The following is a 17172-nucleotide window of genomic DNA, read 5'->3' as shown; positions in this document are numbered from 1 at the left end:
GGGAGGTGGAGCCTGATAAAGCAGAGGTTAGTTTTTTGTACCCTCTGCGGCTGCGCGTGGGTTCCCGCGCAGGAAGTACAGATTCTCCTCAGTCTGTGATTAAGGAGTGATGGATCGAAGAAGCATGGTGATTGCCAGGGAGGAGGGTGGGTCAGCATGGCTAATTCATCCTGCTATCTACAGAAACAACGTTTACGGTAAGCAAACTTGTTTTTTCCCGTCGATAGCAGGGCTGAATTAGCCATGCTGTCATGGGAGTCACAAGCTCCCAATCACGTTCAGATTTTCCTGTTCTGGGAACGTGATAACAGAGAGTGTGGCAATCACTTGGCATGAGCTGTCGCGGATTGTAGGATTGTTTGACCTAAACTTGCATCCGCCGAAGTTTGCTGATCTAAGCAGTAGTGCGCTGTAAAGGTGTGTAAGGAAGTCCATGTAGCCGCCTTACAGATGTCTATAGGCTGTATGTTCTTGAGGTGTGCCCATGACGTTGTCAGAGCACGAACCTGATGTGCTTTGGGCTTTAGCAAGAGAAGCCTATTTTGTTTGTTGTAGCAGAATTGAATGCATTGGACTATCCAGCTTGATATGGTGCGTTTCGAGACTGGTAGCCCCAGAGCCTTAGGATCAAAGGACAGAAATAGTTGCGACGGACATGACGAAGAGGTCATTCTATTTCTGTAGTATGCTAGCGCCCTTTTGCAGTCTAGGGTGTGAAGCAGCGTCTCTCGTGCAGTAGTATGGGGTTTTGGAAAAAACATCGGTAGTTCTATATTTTGATTAAGGTGAAAGTGAGAAATGACTTTCGGTAAGAAGGAGGGGTGCGTTCTAAGCACTACCTTTTGGTGAAAAAATTGCAAGTATGGTTCATAATGTACCAGTGCCTGTAGTTCACTGACTCGTCTTGCTGAGGTGACTGCAACCAGGAATACCACCTTCCATGTTAGGTATTTTATATGCGCTGATTCCAACGGCTCAAAGGGGGGAAGCATTAGCTGTTCTAAGACTGTGTTGATATTCCAAGGAACTGCCGGTTTCGTAGTTGGAGGTCTAAGATGTAATAGACCTTTTAGGAAACGGGCAAGAAGAGGATGAGCTGATATAGTGCCATGATTATATGGCCTGTGGTAGGCTGCTATAGCACGGAGGTGAACTCGAATAGAAGCCGTGGCTAAGCCTTGATCATATAGAGTATGGAGATAGTCCAACTGCTGTGGTGTACAATCTATGGGTGATATATGCTTGGATATACACCATGTGGTATACCTTTTCCACTTGTAATGGTAATTTCGTCGAGTGGAGGGTTTCCTTGATTCCAGCAGTATAAGTTGGGCGTTGTGGGATACGTTTTGTTCCGTCAGTAGCCACCTGTCAATCTCCACACTGTTAAGTGGAGGGAGGAATGTAGCGGATGTAGAAGAGTTCCCTGTTCTGCAACAGGAGATCCGGCCGATGTGGAAGACAAATTGGGGTATCACTGGACAAGTGAAGGAGGTAACTGTACCATGGCTGTCGTGGCCAGGCCGGGGCGATGAGAATCAATTGAGCCTTGTCCGCTATGCATTTCTGAATTGTCCTAGTGATCAGGGGTATGGGAGGAAAGGCGTATAGCAGACCTGACGACCACGGGATGAGGAAGGCATCCTGAGCCACTCGGAATTTGCTGGGACGTATGGAACAGAAACTGGGAAGTTGAGTGTTGTGTTCCGTCGCAAATAGGTCTATCGATGGCGTCCCCCATCTGTTAAATATACGGAGCGCCACCTCCGAATTGAGGGACCATTTGTGGGGATGGAAGATGCGACTTAACCTGTCCGCTCTTGTGTTCGCGATGCCGGGTAGGTAAGTGGCTTGTAGATGTATGCAATGTTGGTGTGCAAACTGGAAGATGAATAGTGTTTCCTTGCATAGGGTCCAAGAGCCCGATCCCCCTTGCTTGTTGATGTAGAACATCGCCATTTGATTGTCCGTGTAGACCATGACTCTGCGGCCCTTTAGAAATTGTTGAAAGGCCTGCAGAGCGTTGCGAATTGCTCGAAGTTCCAACAAGTTGATTTGCATCGTTTGTTCTGTTAAGGACCACAGACCTTGTGTCTCGTGTATCTCTAGATGCGCTCCCCAGCCTTTCCGTGAGGCGTCTGTAGTTAGGACTGAATTGTGAATGGGCGGTCGGAACAAGGCTCCCTTCGCAAGTGTGGACGGAAGGAGCTACCAAGAGATGTCTTTCCTCATTTCTGTGGTGAGGACGATTGGTTGTGTGAGGGGCTGATAGTGTTGCTTCCACTGTCGTTTGAGTCCCCACTGTAGTCGTCTCATGTGTAACTTGGTATTTGGGACTAGAAAATTGGCTGCTGCCATGTGCCCGAGAACGACTAGGACTTGTCTTGCTGACGTGAATGGTTTCGGCAGCAAGTTCTGCAAGAGTTGTCGCAGCTGTATTTGTCTGTCCTGAGGCAGATATGCTCTGGATTGTGTGGTATCCAGATACGCGCCTATGAACTGCAGTTGTTGTGTCGGTTGCAGGTGAGACTTTTGGAAGTTGACCACTAATCCCAGTCGTTGCAAGCATTGAAGGATTAGACGGAGTTGACTCTGGAGCAGTTCCTGGGTCGGAGCCACTATAAGCCAGTCGTCTAGGTAAGGGAAGATTGTCATCCCTTGTTGTCTGAGGTGAGCCACCACCACTACCATGCACTTGGTGAATACTCTGGGTGCAGCTGATAGCCCAAAAGGGAGTACCCTGTACTGGTAATGCTGGTGCTTGTAGCGAAAGCATAGGTACTGCCAAGAGGAGGGGTGGATTGGAATGTGGGTAAATGCGTCCTTCAGGTCGATGGAACACATCCAGTCGTTGGGCTGCAGTAGGGGTAGAATTGACTTCAGGGATACCATCTTGGATTTTTCCTTGATCAGGAATTTGTTGAGTTCCCGTAGATCTAAGATGGGTCTTAGGCCTCCCGATTTTTTGGGAATCAAGAAGTACGGGGAATAAAAACCTCGATTGCAGTTGTTCTTGGCTAGAAGTGCAATGGCCTTTTCCTGACATAGATGAGAGATCTCCTGCTCGAGTTGTGGTTGATCCCGTGCAGTCCGTAAGGAGGGGAACTGAGGTAGTTGCGGTTTCGTTCGAAATTGAAGACGATACCCCTGACTCACAATGTCCAGCACCCATTGGTCTGATGTTATTTGTTTCCAAACAGAAAGACACGACTGGATTCTCCCTGGTGGTGGTACATGGTGCGATGGTGGCTTCAGGCTCAAAAAGACTGGGTAGGCTTAGGGGCCGTCGATTGTTGTTGGCTCTGTTGACGTTGAGTATGCGGCTTGCCTCTTCGAGGAAGATGTGATGATTGTTGGTGAGGTTGTTGTCTTTGATAAGTCGGGTACGTCTGAGAACGGTATCCCTGGTATGATCTGAAAGGTCGACGTCCATAGGACGATTTACGAGGGTATGGGTAGAACCGCTTAGAGGAATGGTAAGTTGGTTGCGTTTGCAACGATTGTACCACTAACGCCTCATCCTTGAGCTTACCAACTGTTTCCTGCAGCTTTGTGCCAAACAGGTTCTCCCCTGTACAGGGAAGATTAGCCAGTTTTTCATGGACATCTTCTCTGATGGAACTGGAACGGAGCCACGCCGTCCTGCGTGCCGCTATGGCTGTTGCGGAAGCTCTCGAAGAGGTCTCCATGCCCTCATAGACGGAGCGGAGGAGGTGCTTAGAGCACTCCTCCATGTCATGCAGGGTTTGAGGTAATTGTTCTCCTGTGGTTGAGAGTAAGCCCTTTGTCGCTTGAATGCAGTCGTACATGTATTGCACCATGTAAAATTGGTGATGCATGATGCGTGTGGTGAGCATTGCATTCTGGTAGATTTTCCTTCCCACCTCATCTAGATATTTGTGGTCCTTATTTGGTGGATAAGTTGCCACTACTACTAACTCATGTTGTAGTTGTGGGAATGCGTAAGGGACCTCTTTTCTGATTCGGAATTTGATGTCCGATTTTCTGGAAACGGCCTGTATTGCTTGTGGAGTCTCCCACGATTTCAAGAGTAGACGATGGAGTAGATCGTGGGGTGGAAGAGTCGTAGGCTCCCCGGGAACATCAAAGATTTTTAACAAACCCAGGGTTTCCGCTCTGGGGTCAGGTTCCTTTTGAATCTGCAAGTGGAGGATGTTCCCTATCTTCTCCAAAAACCGTGGATATGAAAGATCCTCAGGTGGGGAATAAGGTTCTTGCTGGCCTTCTGGTGTGTCTGAGGGAAAACCAGTTGATGAGGTGGGGGACTCAGAGAGGGAGTCATAGTGTTCACGTGAATTGGAACGTGTAGGCGAATGTTGTGGACTTGGTTCCATAGGGGAGGAAGGTTTCTCTCCTGCCTCGTCTATCGGGGGCGAAACCGCCGGTTCTGGCTTTGAACCTGAAGGATCTTTGCCTATGGTAAATGACGCTTCTATCGCTTCATAAAACCCTGCCAGAGATTGAGATAATTGCCAGAAGGCATCTTTGGTCGCTTGTGGCATAGGCGGGTTAGTTGGTTTCTGGGCGTGCTGGTGTTTCAGAGGCCTAGAAGCGTCTTCCAGTACCTCCGAGGCACTGGTCGGTGATGGAGAAGCCTGAGATGACGTGAGGCAGATGGGTGAATTGTCATTACGTCGATGAGACACTAATGATGACCTAGAAGTGGGCGGACTGATGTCCGTCGCCTTATGAGGTTTGAGACCAGAATGACTGTGTGGTTCTTGAACCCGTTTTCGTTTATGGTGTCGAGTGTTGGACTCGGATGGGCTATGGGTTCTCCTTGAGCTGTGAGGAGAAGAACTGGATTTTTGGTGTCTAGAGTCGCTTGAAGTAGACTTCCGGCTATCCGGTTGTTTGCGCTTGCGATTTTTCCCTTCTGTAGCGGGAACTGCTGCGCCTGATAACGAATATAATTCTGATCTCCTTCCTGCTTGCACCGTAACAAATGACCCTGTCGTAGGCGGTAGTCCCTTTTGCATACTTGATATTGTCCTCCGTTTCGATGATTGCGGTGCCAATTGCAGCACTGATGGCGGCGGTGTCGCCTGGAGTGATTTTGGCGCCGAATGGCGCGGTGGTTCCGGGGCCGTATGGCGCGGTGCTTCTGGCGCCGCATGGCGCGGTGATTCCGGCGCCGCCTGGCGCGGTGGTTCTCGTGCCGCATGGCGCAGTGGTTCCGGCGCCACGGGACGCAATGCTTTCTGCGGCGTATGGCGCAATGATGTCGGCTCCTTGTGGCGCGATGACTTCTGCGCCGTATGGTGCGACGGTATCGGCGCCGCCGTCTCCGGTGTCATCTTACGCCCCACCTCGTCCGGCTCCGTTGTTGGCGCCGACGTGCGCTATTTGTGTTTATGCGTGTGGCGGTGCGGCGATCTTCCCCGTTTCGAGTCCCGGCTGGAAGTCGAGTGGCTGGAAGATCGGTTGTGGTCGGGGGCTACAGAGCCCTGTTCCCCCTGTACCTGGATGTCTCTGGGTCTCGAGGTGTCCGAAGAAGCTCTCGGAGCCGAATACTTTAATTTCTTCACCGGTCCCGGTGAAGAGTGGGCCTCCGAAGGCTCTGATGTACTCAAGAGCTCTTGTAAACAGTAGGCCCTTTGCCGTTTGGCCCTCAGCGACATTTTAGCGCAATGTTCGCAATTTGGGACGTTGTGATTGCTACCGAGGCAACGGTAACACCGGTCATGACCGTCCGTGGCCGACATTACTTGATTGCAGCGGCAGCGTTTAAATCCTGATTTCGACATGAAGAGAATGTCAGCTCCGCGCGCGGAAGAAACAGACTGAGGAGACTGAGGAGAATCTGTACTTTCTGCGCGGGAACCCACGCGCAGCCGCAGAGGGTACAAAAAACTAACCTCTGCTTTTTCAAGCTCCGCCTCCCGGACCTGATTGACAGATCCCATGACAGCATGGCTAATTCAGCCATGCTGTCATGGGATTCTCCAATGGTACTTATCTGACCAGAGCTTGTGGAAAAACAGGAACTTATAAAGGAAGACTGGAGTCGGCAACTGAAAAACGAGAAGAGAAAAGCTCTCGCTCTATCAAAAATAAAACAGTCAACTAATCGCATCACCTCTCTGTTATAACAAAGGAGGAGGTCTATTACAAGGGCCTTCTAAAGTTCAAGGCCTAATTCCCTGCTAAGCCCCACAAAGGGAGGCTAATAAAGAGATGTCTAAGCGCTAAGGAGAATCTAAAAATGTCACACCTCAAAGGAAAAATGAGACAGCCAGAGGGAAAGCAACCAAAACTCTTTGAACTCCACTTCAATCATAAGAATTTGCTGCTATCTGGGTCTTGTGAGAATGTAAGCCTAATCTTCAACCAAACCCTTCTGAAGGACCAATAAACTGGCCAAATATCTGATCACCGGATCAAAAACAGACCACTTCTTGCAGCACAAATTAAATAGATACCAAACCCTGACAATAGTCTGCAAAGGAGAATTCAAATGTGCTTTCAATAGGGCAGAAATCACAGAGAAAGATCTTTCTACATAATCACAAACTCACAAGGACCAAGCCATAGAATAAAAAAATGGAGCTGCAATCTCCCTGAGTACTGTACTCGGATTCAAAAACACAGAGTTCTAAAAAGAACAGATAGAAAAGCCGACAAAGTCACCTACTATGGACGACGTGACCAAACCAGAGCCACAAGAAACAACAGGGAACAGAGTCTCTAACTTACTCAAAACTTCACTAACAAACGCTAGAGATGAAAAAATACAATATAGGACTCTCCGGCCACAGCTTCAACACAGCATGCATATCTTGAGATCTAGATTCCTTGCATTTGGTAAGGATAATAAAGATCTTAGCAAGCTAGCGCATCACCACTAAATTCAAATGAGGTGGTTCAACAATACACCATCATCTGGAAAAACAACTCAGCTGAATTTTCATGTCCCGGGAACCACAGTGTTTCAGTGTTGCGCCGAGCAACCGTCGGCAGGCGGAGTGGGCTGATGAACAGAGGCCAGCTGGAGCTTCACCAATACCAGGCCTCATTCCCTGTGGGTTAAGCCTTTGGGTGCCAGGGCCGGCTGGACTTAGGTGGGCCTCTGTATGTAGTCGATGGGTAGATCGAGATCAGCCCAGAGACAGCAGATGAGAGATGGTACAGTCTTACATTGGACGAGGTAGTGTCCTGGAGACTCGGGCGCCAAAGGAACAAAGGCAGACAGGGGGCGCCCGAGCAAGAGCAGGCCAAAGCCTAAATAGACCGTCCAGGAAGTAAGCTGAAGCAGCATCAAGGAACAGGTTTGAGTAAGGGCTGGTAGCAATCTGGAAGCAGTGGCAAGCAAGGCTGAGGTCTGATCATGGAGAAGGTCAAGCGATGCTGAGGTCTGGGTCTGGAGAGAGGGAATGGCGTAGTCAGGCAATGCAAAGGTCTGGGTCTGGAGAGAGGCAACTGCGTAGTCAGGCAATGCAGAGGTCCGGGCTTGGAAAGAATCAACGGCGTGGTCAGGCAAACCAAAGTCAGTCTGTGTAGGCAATCTGAGGAAGGATGAAGAGCAGGAACGTAGGAGCAAGGAATCAGGAACAGCGAGGAACAGGAACACCGGAGTGAGAAGAATCTCAGGAGGCAACGAGTACTCGATCAGGGAGGTGACCTGTTGTAAAGGCAAATCTAGGGAGTGGAGCTCGGGCTTAAGTACCGGTGCTCCGCTGACGTCATAATCCGGGGCTGCGGCTTGGTTCCCGCCACAGGCTCTACTTAAGCATTAGCGATGCGTGCGCGCGCACCTAGGGAGGGATGCGGTACCGAGTAGCAGCGTCTCTCCACGGGCCATGTAGAGAGACCCGTCATTGAGCAATGGACATGGTGGCTGGACTGGGTACGCAAGGGACTTAAGCTGAGCTGGAGGCACCAGGGGGAGGCCAGAGGACGGAGATGGCAGCCCACTGCCGCCAGAGATGAGGAACCAGGTGCTGGAGTTACTGCAGAGAGGTGAGGGGGCTGTGCCACGGGTCTGCCGCTGACGGCATGAGTAACAGTACCCCCCCTTTACGCCCCCTCCTCTTGGAGGTTGGGTTTTCCCAGATGGGCACGCTGAAAGTGCAGAAGGGTTTTGTCCAGGATGTTTCGAGCTGGTTCCCACGAGTTTTCTTCGGGACTGTAACCTCCCAGGAAAGAAGGTATTCCCACCGGCGGCCTCTACGGTGGATGTCGAGGACTTCATGTACCTTGTAGATCGTATCAGTCTCAGCTACTAATGGAGGTCGCTCAGGAGCCTTTCGGGAAGGCCAGGACAAGACCACTGGTTTTAAAAGAGATACGTGAAATGTATTGTGTATTCCCAGCGTAGGAGGCAGCCGAAGCTGGTATGTAACTGGTCCAATGCATCGGGTGACCGAAAAAGGTCCAATATACCTTGGAGCGAACCTTTGAGAAGGTATCTTGAGTTGGATATACCGAGTACTCAACCAGACTTTCTGCCCGGGAAGGAATTCAGGGGCTGAGCATCAGTGACTGTCAGCAGATCTCTTGGTCTGGGAAGCGGCTTGACATAAGCGAAGGTTCGTCTGTTCCCAAAAGCCTTGAGTGCATCGGCTGTAGCCTGCGCAGCAGGAGAAGGTACCATTAATGATATGGGCAATGATGATCATGGTTGCTTCCCATAGACGATGGAGAATGGTGACGTGCCTCTAGCAGTGGCGATGTGGGAGTTGTGAGAAAACTCCGCCCAAGGAAGGAGTTCAGACCAATTGTCTTGTTAACTAGTGACAGTCCTTCTCCAGGGTCCTCTTTAGTGAACTCCGAACTGAAATATTCGTTTAATAATTCTGCCATTTCTTCGTCTCTCTCCACACATTGATCCTTTTCACCTTTCAGTTTCACTATACCACTTTGGACTTTTCTCCTTTCTCTGATGTATCTGAAAATGTTTTGTCACCTCGCTTTACCTTTTTGGCAATCCTTTCTTCCACCTGGCATGGAAAAAAGCCTTTAAAGAGCGATTCATGTGCTCAGCTTGTCCATTGGCTTGAGGGTGGTAAGCGGTTATTAGACTGATGTTGATGCTGAATTTTCGGCAAAGAGCGCGCCAATATCTAGCAACAAATTGTGGACCTCTATTAGAGACAATGTCCTTGGGTAGGTCACGTATTTATTTTTATTTTGAGTTTTTTCTATACCGGCATTCATGATGAGTATCACATCATGCCGGTTTACAATAAACAAGGGGGTGTAATAATAGGTTACAATAAAAAGAACAAATAACAGGGGCTGAGCGAAAATAATTGCAGTTACAATAAAACAGGGAAATGCACAACTGGGAGCAGAGAAAAGCGATAGGAATTTAACAGAATACATTTGCCAAACTTTAACAGAATGCATTTGCAGAATTTATGGTATTTACTAGGTTATGCCATTTGCAATATTATACGTAATCTGAAGATGTGACGGAAGAATAGGCATGCCAACTCAGGAGCAGATGGTAGGCCTGGTAGAGGGACGAAATGGGCCATCTTTGAAAATCGATTTATGATTACCCATATAATGGTATGGCCCTTAGATGAAGGCAAGTCCTCGATGAAATCCGTAGACAGGTGGGTCTACAGTTCCTCGGGAGCTGGAAGTGGTTGAAGCAAACCCCAGGGTCGAACGACGGGGGTTTTTGTTGAGCACAAGTGTTGCAGGATTCGACATATGCCTTCACGTCAGAGACCATAGTGGGCCACCAGAAGAACCGCTGGAGCAGCACCAAGGTTTGTGCTCGCCCTGGGTGACCAGCAAACTTTGAGTCATGTGCCCACCAGAGGACTCTTTTTCTGAGTCGTCGGGGCACAACAGTCTTCCCAGTAGGAACTGGGTGAGTAGCGAATAGACAAATACAAGCTAGCAAGGCCCATAATCTGGAACACAATGCCTCTAGAGATCAGACTACAAAGTGATCTCAAGGCATTTAAGAAAAGTGTAAAAACATGGCTCTTTAAACAAGCATTTTACAAAGAGGCGGGAGAATAGAAATTATTCAGGAAAAGGCAGGAGAGCACCGACACACAGTACTTAGGACTGTACAGTAGATTAGTCTATGAACTTTACTCCACAATTTTAAGAAATGGGTTTTTAATTATTGGATGTTCTATTTGTCAGCTGTTTTGAAATATTTTTATTTATGGATTTTACTATTATGTTTTATTTTTCTTGATTTTATTGTTTGATGTTTTAAGAGGAATGGTGATTTTCTGGTTTTCCATTATTTGTTTAACACTTTTATATACCGAAGTTCATATGTACATCACATCGGTTTACAAGGAACGGATAGAGAGGAGAAATGGAAGAGAAGTTACATTAAACAAAATAACTGGTTGAACAATGGAAAGTAGTAATAATAGAAAGGTTGTAATAATAGAAGGTTAAGAGGATAGTGGAGGAAAGATAAGCAAAGATGAGGTAGAACAATAGTAACATAGTAACTTGATGAACATGATAATAATAAACTCTGAGAGGGAGTATATCCTCCTATTTTTGATTAGGCCTATTGTAACATGCATTGGGTATGGGCTTAGCCCTCAGAAATTTATGAGTAAGCAATTACCATTATAATATAGTAAATTCCCATACCAACACAGGACTAACTGTCAGCAAACAGTAACAACCCTACCTTGCACATATTAAACCAGGCCCTAAGACAGCAATACACCTAAAGGAAAACAGACCAAGCCAAGCTTCTTTTCTGGTGCAAGGATCTAAAAGCTATCTAGAAAGTAAATAAACTGAACTGCATGCTAGCAGAATATTTACCTCATCTTGATCAAACATGCGGAACACAGCCAGACCTTCACTAAATACAAACAAAGAGATCATGAAGTATAAACAGAAAGTGTGCTGACAAAAAATGAATTGGATACTACAAGCTGAGCTCTATGCAGTATTCAAAAAGAAACTAAAGACCTGGCTCTTTAAACAGGCCTTCTCTTAACCCCGCATCACTCCCCTTACCAGCATGTGTCCCCTGTCTCCTGTACATTCTTCCTAACACGTCTATCCAAATCTCCTGTATATAACTTCAACTTTATTAATTTTAAGCCAGCAGGAACTACACTTTTTTACAATAGTAAAATAATGTACAATAGTGTAGTTCTTGCTGGCTTAAAATTAATAAAGTAGGGGGAGTGAGAGGTGACAGAGACTGAAGGGGGAAGAGGAATCCTACCCTCGTACATGCGAATTTCTTGCAAAATTTTTACTTACTCTGAAGAGTTTGAAACTGTGCTTGCTGCCTTACTTCCTGGTTCCCGCGCTGTGACGACATCAAGGGGAGGGACCGGTAAGGCTAAAACCGCGCCCCCCCCTGTGGCGCGCAGTCGACGCCGGCGTGCGGCTTTGTTTGGATCCTTGACAACAACAGGAAAGCTGAAATGAAATATCTCTTCAATAGTAAGTCTCTTGTTATAACCTCTCTCTGCCCCCTACGGAGATCCTAGATAAAAACAAGGTGTGTTTGAGAAGATATAAATTTATTACTGCTGTATTATGCTGCATACAAAGAGAAAGGGTAGACTACGCCCGGAGACCCCGACTATTCTTAGTCTTCCCCCTTCTCAGCCATTAATTGAACATTTTCTCAAATCTTTAAATGTAAACCTTCCGGGGAGTTCCGATTTGGATACAGAGCAGGAGCAGATTCTGTTATCCCAGAACAGCATCAGATCTCTCTCTTTAAGTCCCGGAGCACCTTTGACTCCAGAACCGCCTAAACCCACCTACAAACTGAATCCAGAGGTGACTACTCCTACTGAAGATGTTGATGTGTCACCTAGCATCGGGGGAGGAAACGGTTTTGAAGTGGGTGTAAGAGGAATCCTTAGTCACTCCCCGTTGGTAGGTGTAGAGAAGAATAATGGAGAAAAAAACTTGCCTTTGGATCCCTCAACTTCAACACCTAATGGCGCCAAAGGAGGGGTAGTACCTTCGTTACCGAAGATAGGTAACTAACTGCAACCTGGAGAAAATATTGTCAAGAAGAAAAGCTCTCAAGTGAAAGATAATTCTGGGATCACTCTGGAAAATATATGGGAGGTGTTAATGGACTTGAAAATTTCTATGAATAATTTAAAAGTGAAAATGTCTGAAGTACAAGGGAAAATCTTAGATGAAAAAGTAAAGAAAAATCAGATAAGTGTGAGAGTCTAGAAAAACAGTTAAAGAAGGCTCAGGAAGTTCAAATAGGATTAATAAAAGGGGGGACAGCAAATACAAGAAGATTAGAATTGATTGAGAACAACTTAAGACATAATAATCTTAGGATTTTGAACTTCCCTTCTGTTAAATTAATATCTCCCATGGAACAGTTTAAAAGATTTTTAGTTGAAAACTTGTTAATTCCTCTGGAAAAAAATTCCTCTAATAGAAAAGATCTTTTATATTGTTGTAAAAAAAAAAAAAAAAAAAAGGAAAGTGGTAGTGGGTTAACCCAATCCGAACAACTAGACAATCTCACAAACTACTTGGAAGAATCTATGGAAGATCAAGTTATTACAAGAGGTACTTTGTATGTGAGGTTTCAGAGAATGGAGGATAGAGATAATATTTTAAAATTATTTCTAAGAAACCGAGAAAAATTATATCTCACTGAAAAAATTTGGATGTACCTAGATATTACCAAAAACACCCAAATAAGAAGGAAACACTTTATTCAGATGGGCCCAAAAGTTAAACAACTGGGGGCCCAAATGATGGTTTATTTTCCCTGTAAATGTATTATAAAACATCTAAATGAGCGATATGTATTTTTAGAACCATCTGAGCTTAGGAAGTTTTTGGATTCAAGAGTGTTAAAATAATACAATACAATATTCCAGGTTGGTGATAGGTATATAGAAAGTGACATTTAAATCCACCTGTTTTCTGTAAAATGTTTCTTTAATATGCTCCCAATTTGATTGTATTTAGAATCTTCAGATTCCGTATAAAGGGCATATGTTTAGAGTTTTGCTATTATGTTGAAGATTGAAATACATGTTATTAATTATGAATGCCTTAATATTGACATGGATAATTACAGTCAAATTAGAATCTGTAAAATCGCAAAAATAAATAAATAAAAAAAATTAATAAAGTAAAGTTATATATATATTGAATGATTATACTTTGATGCCACTCATCCTCCTATTTTTGATATTCATTTGCATATTGTGTTGTTTACTCCACATCTTCAGGGCCAGATTTTAAAAGCTCTACGTGCGTAGAGTGCCTTACGCGCGCCAGGCCTATTTTCAAAAGGCCCGGCGACGCACCTGTAAGTCCCGGGACTTTACTAAATGGGCTGTCTGGGGGCTTGGCCAGAGTCCTCCAGCACAGCGGCCATTTGCCACTGTGCTGGAGCGCGCAACTTAGTTTCTAAATAGAAGTTAAAAAAAAGAAAAAGGGGGGGGGGAGGTAGGGGAAGGGAAGGTGGGGTAGGAACAAGGGGAATGCAGCACGGCCTGGCACGAGCAAGGTGCACAATTGTGCACCCCCTTGCATGCACCGACCCTCAATTTTATAACATGTGCACGCATGTTATAAAATCGCATGTCCATGTGTGCATGCCAGGTAGCACGCGCACATGGACACCCTCGCACAGGTTTAAAAATCTACCCCTTTGTTTACAATAAGCCTGATACCATATGGGCTCCAAGTTGCATGATATGAAAAAATGCAAACTGATGCAAGAGGGCGAGGGAAGAAACATTGCCCTCTGTCCTCAAGTATCCAGTCATGATCTGTGGAAAAGTTGGCAACCCTAATCTGTCAGAAAGCAAGGACTAGTTTATTATGAAAGCCTAACTAAAAATCAGATGTGACCCATCATCCTCACAATCTGATTAACATTTAAGACAGATCAAATGCTTACTTTTATTTAGTTAGAATAGTTACAATTTTCTCTTTTAAGCTGCGAAAAGTTGACTGAGTGAGAATAACCAGCATCACTGTTTTCAAAGTTTGGATAAGCACGGCTGTAGTTTGAACCAGCAGCTGTGGCGTCACAAACTCCTATCCAGCAAATTAATACAATATTTACCATTTCAGCCAAGTTGACTGTGCTACAGCAGCTGATAATGCAAATCACAGCTGTACCATGCAACCTTTTCTTGCACAGCGACTCGGCTAACTGCAGGCCCCTGGTGTGGAGCCACAACGCCAAGTAAGTTGGGATCAGGAAGAAGAGTTACAATAACTTTCTGAAGAAGAGCCTTCAGAAAGTTATTCTGCCGCAGCAGTAAAGAGGCGTGGAACAGCGATGCGTTTCCTGAAACCCCCCCCCCCCCATGGGTGCTCGACTCGTTCGCCTGCCATTGCTGCACTCAGGCCGCGAGCGTCCGTACTTTTCACAGGGCGCGTGGCAGGCAGCACGTGAAGAGAGCCCAGGGCCTCAGCAAAAGCTGCCTTACAGCTTCAACAGAAGCGCCCGGCAACCGATAGTTTGGCACAAGATAAAACTGCGTAAAAATGTGCAAAGCCAGACTGGCGGCAGCAGCTTTTGAATGCTAATTACTAAGAACGTTTCGGGCACGCGGACAGTAAGTAAATAAATAAATAACATTTGGGCGGCAGCTTACTGTGGAGCCGGAGGCGCCGGCTCTCCTGAGCCTGCTGCTCCGTCAGCACAATGTGCTGCAGCAACGAGTTCAGGCTCATTATCCCGCCCGCACAGCTACCAAGTGAGCTACAGTTCAGAACGTTGCGGGGGGAGGGGGCGGAGCCGAGGTTTCAACGGTCCCCGCGGATCTTTTCCCGCCCTCGTCCCGTGACTCCGACTCGGCTTCAATGGTCGGCGAGGCTCCTCGCGACTCTAACCTGCACTCTGGTGTATGGAGGAGGAGGAAGGGGTAGGGTGGCGTGAAAATCCGCTTTAATGTTATTACTATTGTTATCGTGGGAGGGGAGCAGGGGAATATTCAGGTGATGATGGGGCCTGGGCAAAGTATGCTTGGAGGGGCTGTGAAGGACAAATCCATAGGAGGCTGGTGTATGGGGAGGAATGAGAGGAGAGTGCTAGGAAGGATCTGTCAGGCAGCCTGCAAGCATATTAATAACTACATGTTTGGGCAACAGCATTGTGGTTTGATATGGCAATAAAGGGGTACTGGGAGTGAAGGGAACTTGTAGGAAAATCCCAATTCTTGCTAACAAGGACAAGCAGCAAAGATGGATTCTCTGATGTCAGCAAAAATGGACATTGGTGTATGTACAGCTATGCAGAGAAAACAAGGGATTTTGCAGTATTGTGTAGGTGACTAAGCAGATCTATTCATTGGCCCTTTCTAGCCTAAGTGGTACCTAAAAGAGACCAGCTGGTACTATGAATCATTTCTGAAATAAGATCGGGGCATCTATGGTCCTTATTCCCTGTCCGAGATAGGAATTTATCAGAGTCCTATCAAACCTGGACAACTGTCATTTGTTACACTGACCGCTTGTTGGACTGTGCCAGTAAACAAAGGACTTGCCAAAGAGCAGGAAAATCTGTTAATTAAAAGCATTAATTATGCATTCACCTGACTATGCTCGAGCTGCTGAATTATGCATAGGTGAGCCCTTGAAAAGGAGACAACTGCCAGCACTCTTGGCTGTCCATCATCATCGGATCGTTATTCATCAAAGAAAAGGAGGTGGACCATCTGAGTGCTGTTGCCTTCACCCTGGTGGAGCACCCCACACCCACTGCAAAGAGAGAAAAGACCAGTTTCCTCCCTGGTGTTCCTGAGTAGAGGAGCTGAACACACCTTGCTGCTAGAAAGTGGGAAAGGTAAAGCCCTTCTAAGCTCGGGATGTCCTGGTATGGGGAATAGACCCTGCTGCCTCAGACTCCTGGGTCCCAGTCATGCTGAAGATCTGGAGAGAGGGTTCAGCTGTAGGGCCTCTGAAGTAAGAACTGTACTTTATTCCACCTCACCGCAAGTCAGAGATCTGGGTGTAATTCTAGACGACAGATTCAGCCTCAATAAATTCATTAACAACACCACCAAAGAATGCTTCTTTAAATTACAAGTTTTAAAGAAAATAAAGCCACTTCTACGCTACAGAGATTTCCGCACAGTGCTCCAGGCCATCATTCTCCCGAAACTGGATTATTGCAATTCACTTCTGCTGGGACTCCCCGCATGCTCTACCAAACCTCTCCAGATGGTCCTAAATGCCACAGCAAGAATTCTCACCAACGCTAAAAAAAAAGACCACATCACCCCAATCCTCCAGCACCTCGACTGGCTCCCCATTAAATACAGGATACAGTTCAAAAGCAGCATGATGATTCATAAGGCCCTACATAACATATCCCCACTCAACTTAACCTTCAAGCTACAAATTCATACTTCGGATAAGCCGACTAGAAGAGCATACCAAAACAGATTGATTACCCAGCCTGCAAAATCCTCCCTGAGAAAACGCGCTCTATCAACTGCGGGCCCATCTCTCTGGAATTCTCTACCACCAGACCTCCGCCTTGAGCCGTGCCATATTACCTTTAAGGCAAAACTCAAGACTTGGCTCTTCCTGCAAGCATTCCCTGAGAGCTAAGAACTAGAAGATTTACAACCCTGTCCTTTGGTTTTAATGTACGGTTTTTCTGCCTTATTTAATCAAGACTATCTATTGCCTATTTATTTACTTAAAGTGAGCTTAGTTTTGTTTTTTCCTATTTATTTAGATCAACTGTTCTTACTTGTTCCAAGATTTGTTCCATGTAAACTGCCCCCCGGCAGTAGTTCTTCTGTTAATTGTGAACCGGAGTGATATGTATTGTATACAGGAACTCCCGGTATATAAAAACTATAAATAAATAAATAAAATAAATAAATTCCCTAGTCTGTGGGACAGGAAGGTAGATCTCATTAGCTTTCTATGCTTGCAAGTCATGGCTAGACAGATGTGAGGTTGGCAATAATTAATTTAAATCTGATAAGCACTGGATGTCAAATATGGTTTTGTAGCTATTGCTTTTATTATAGTTTGTATCCCTAATTGCCTGGGTGTTGCCAACGAAGTGTTAAGCTTAGCCCTGTGCAACTTATACATAAAGGGTAGTTTTTCTAAGAAATGAACAGGAGAGTCGCTGGTAAATAGGTACAGACATAAAGGGAAGTGGGGTTGGAACTCATAGCTCTTCTCCCTACAGTATGAACATCTATCCAACATGTTGGAGTACTAACA

At 46.0% G+C, this 17172-nt stretch overlaps 1 protein-coding gene and 1 long non-coding RNA gene across 5 annotated transcripts in view; one reads left to right on the top strand and one right to left on the bottom strand.

Annotated features, from left to right (window-relative positions):
- CCDC172 (coiled-coil domain containing 172) overlaps nucleotides 1–14775 on the bottom strand; it is a 176892-nt gene extending 162117 nt beyond the window's left edge. For all 3 annotated transcript variants that reach the window (XR_003857936.1, XM_029610476.1, XM_029610478.1), the window contains exon 1: nucleotides 14580–14775. Coding sequence is in view for 2 of the 3 variants with exons in the window: in XM_029610476.1 (XP_029466336.1) it covers nucleotides 14580–14658 (79 nt within the window). In the remaining variant the exon portion in view is untranslated. The remainder of the gene's footprint in view (nucleotides 1–14579) is intronic.
- LOC115096014 overlaps nucleotides 14347–17172 on the top strand; it is a 122931-nt gene continuing 120105 nt past the window's right edge. Inside the window, exon 1 of one of the 2 annotated variants that reach the window (XR_003857937.1) lies at nucleotides 14347–14540. This is a non-coding gene — a long non-coding RNA (uncharacterized LOC115096014). Of the gene's footprint in view, nucleotides 14541–14777; nucleotides 14850–17172 lie in introns of those variants that run through there. The other variant, XR_003857938.1, reaches the window with a different exon arrangement.

This window comes from Rhinatrema bivittatum, chromosome 7, assembly GCF_901001135.1.
Source record: "Rhinatrema bivittatum chromosome 7, aRhiBiv1.1, whole genome shotgun sequence".
Lineage (NCBI taxonomy): Eukaryota > Metazoa > Chordata > Amphibia > Gymnophiona > Rhinatrematidae > Rhinatrema > Rhinatrema bivittatum.
This window is presented reverse-complemented; position numbering and strand designations above follow the sequence as displayed.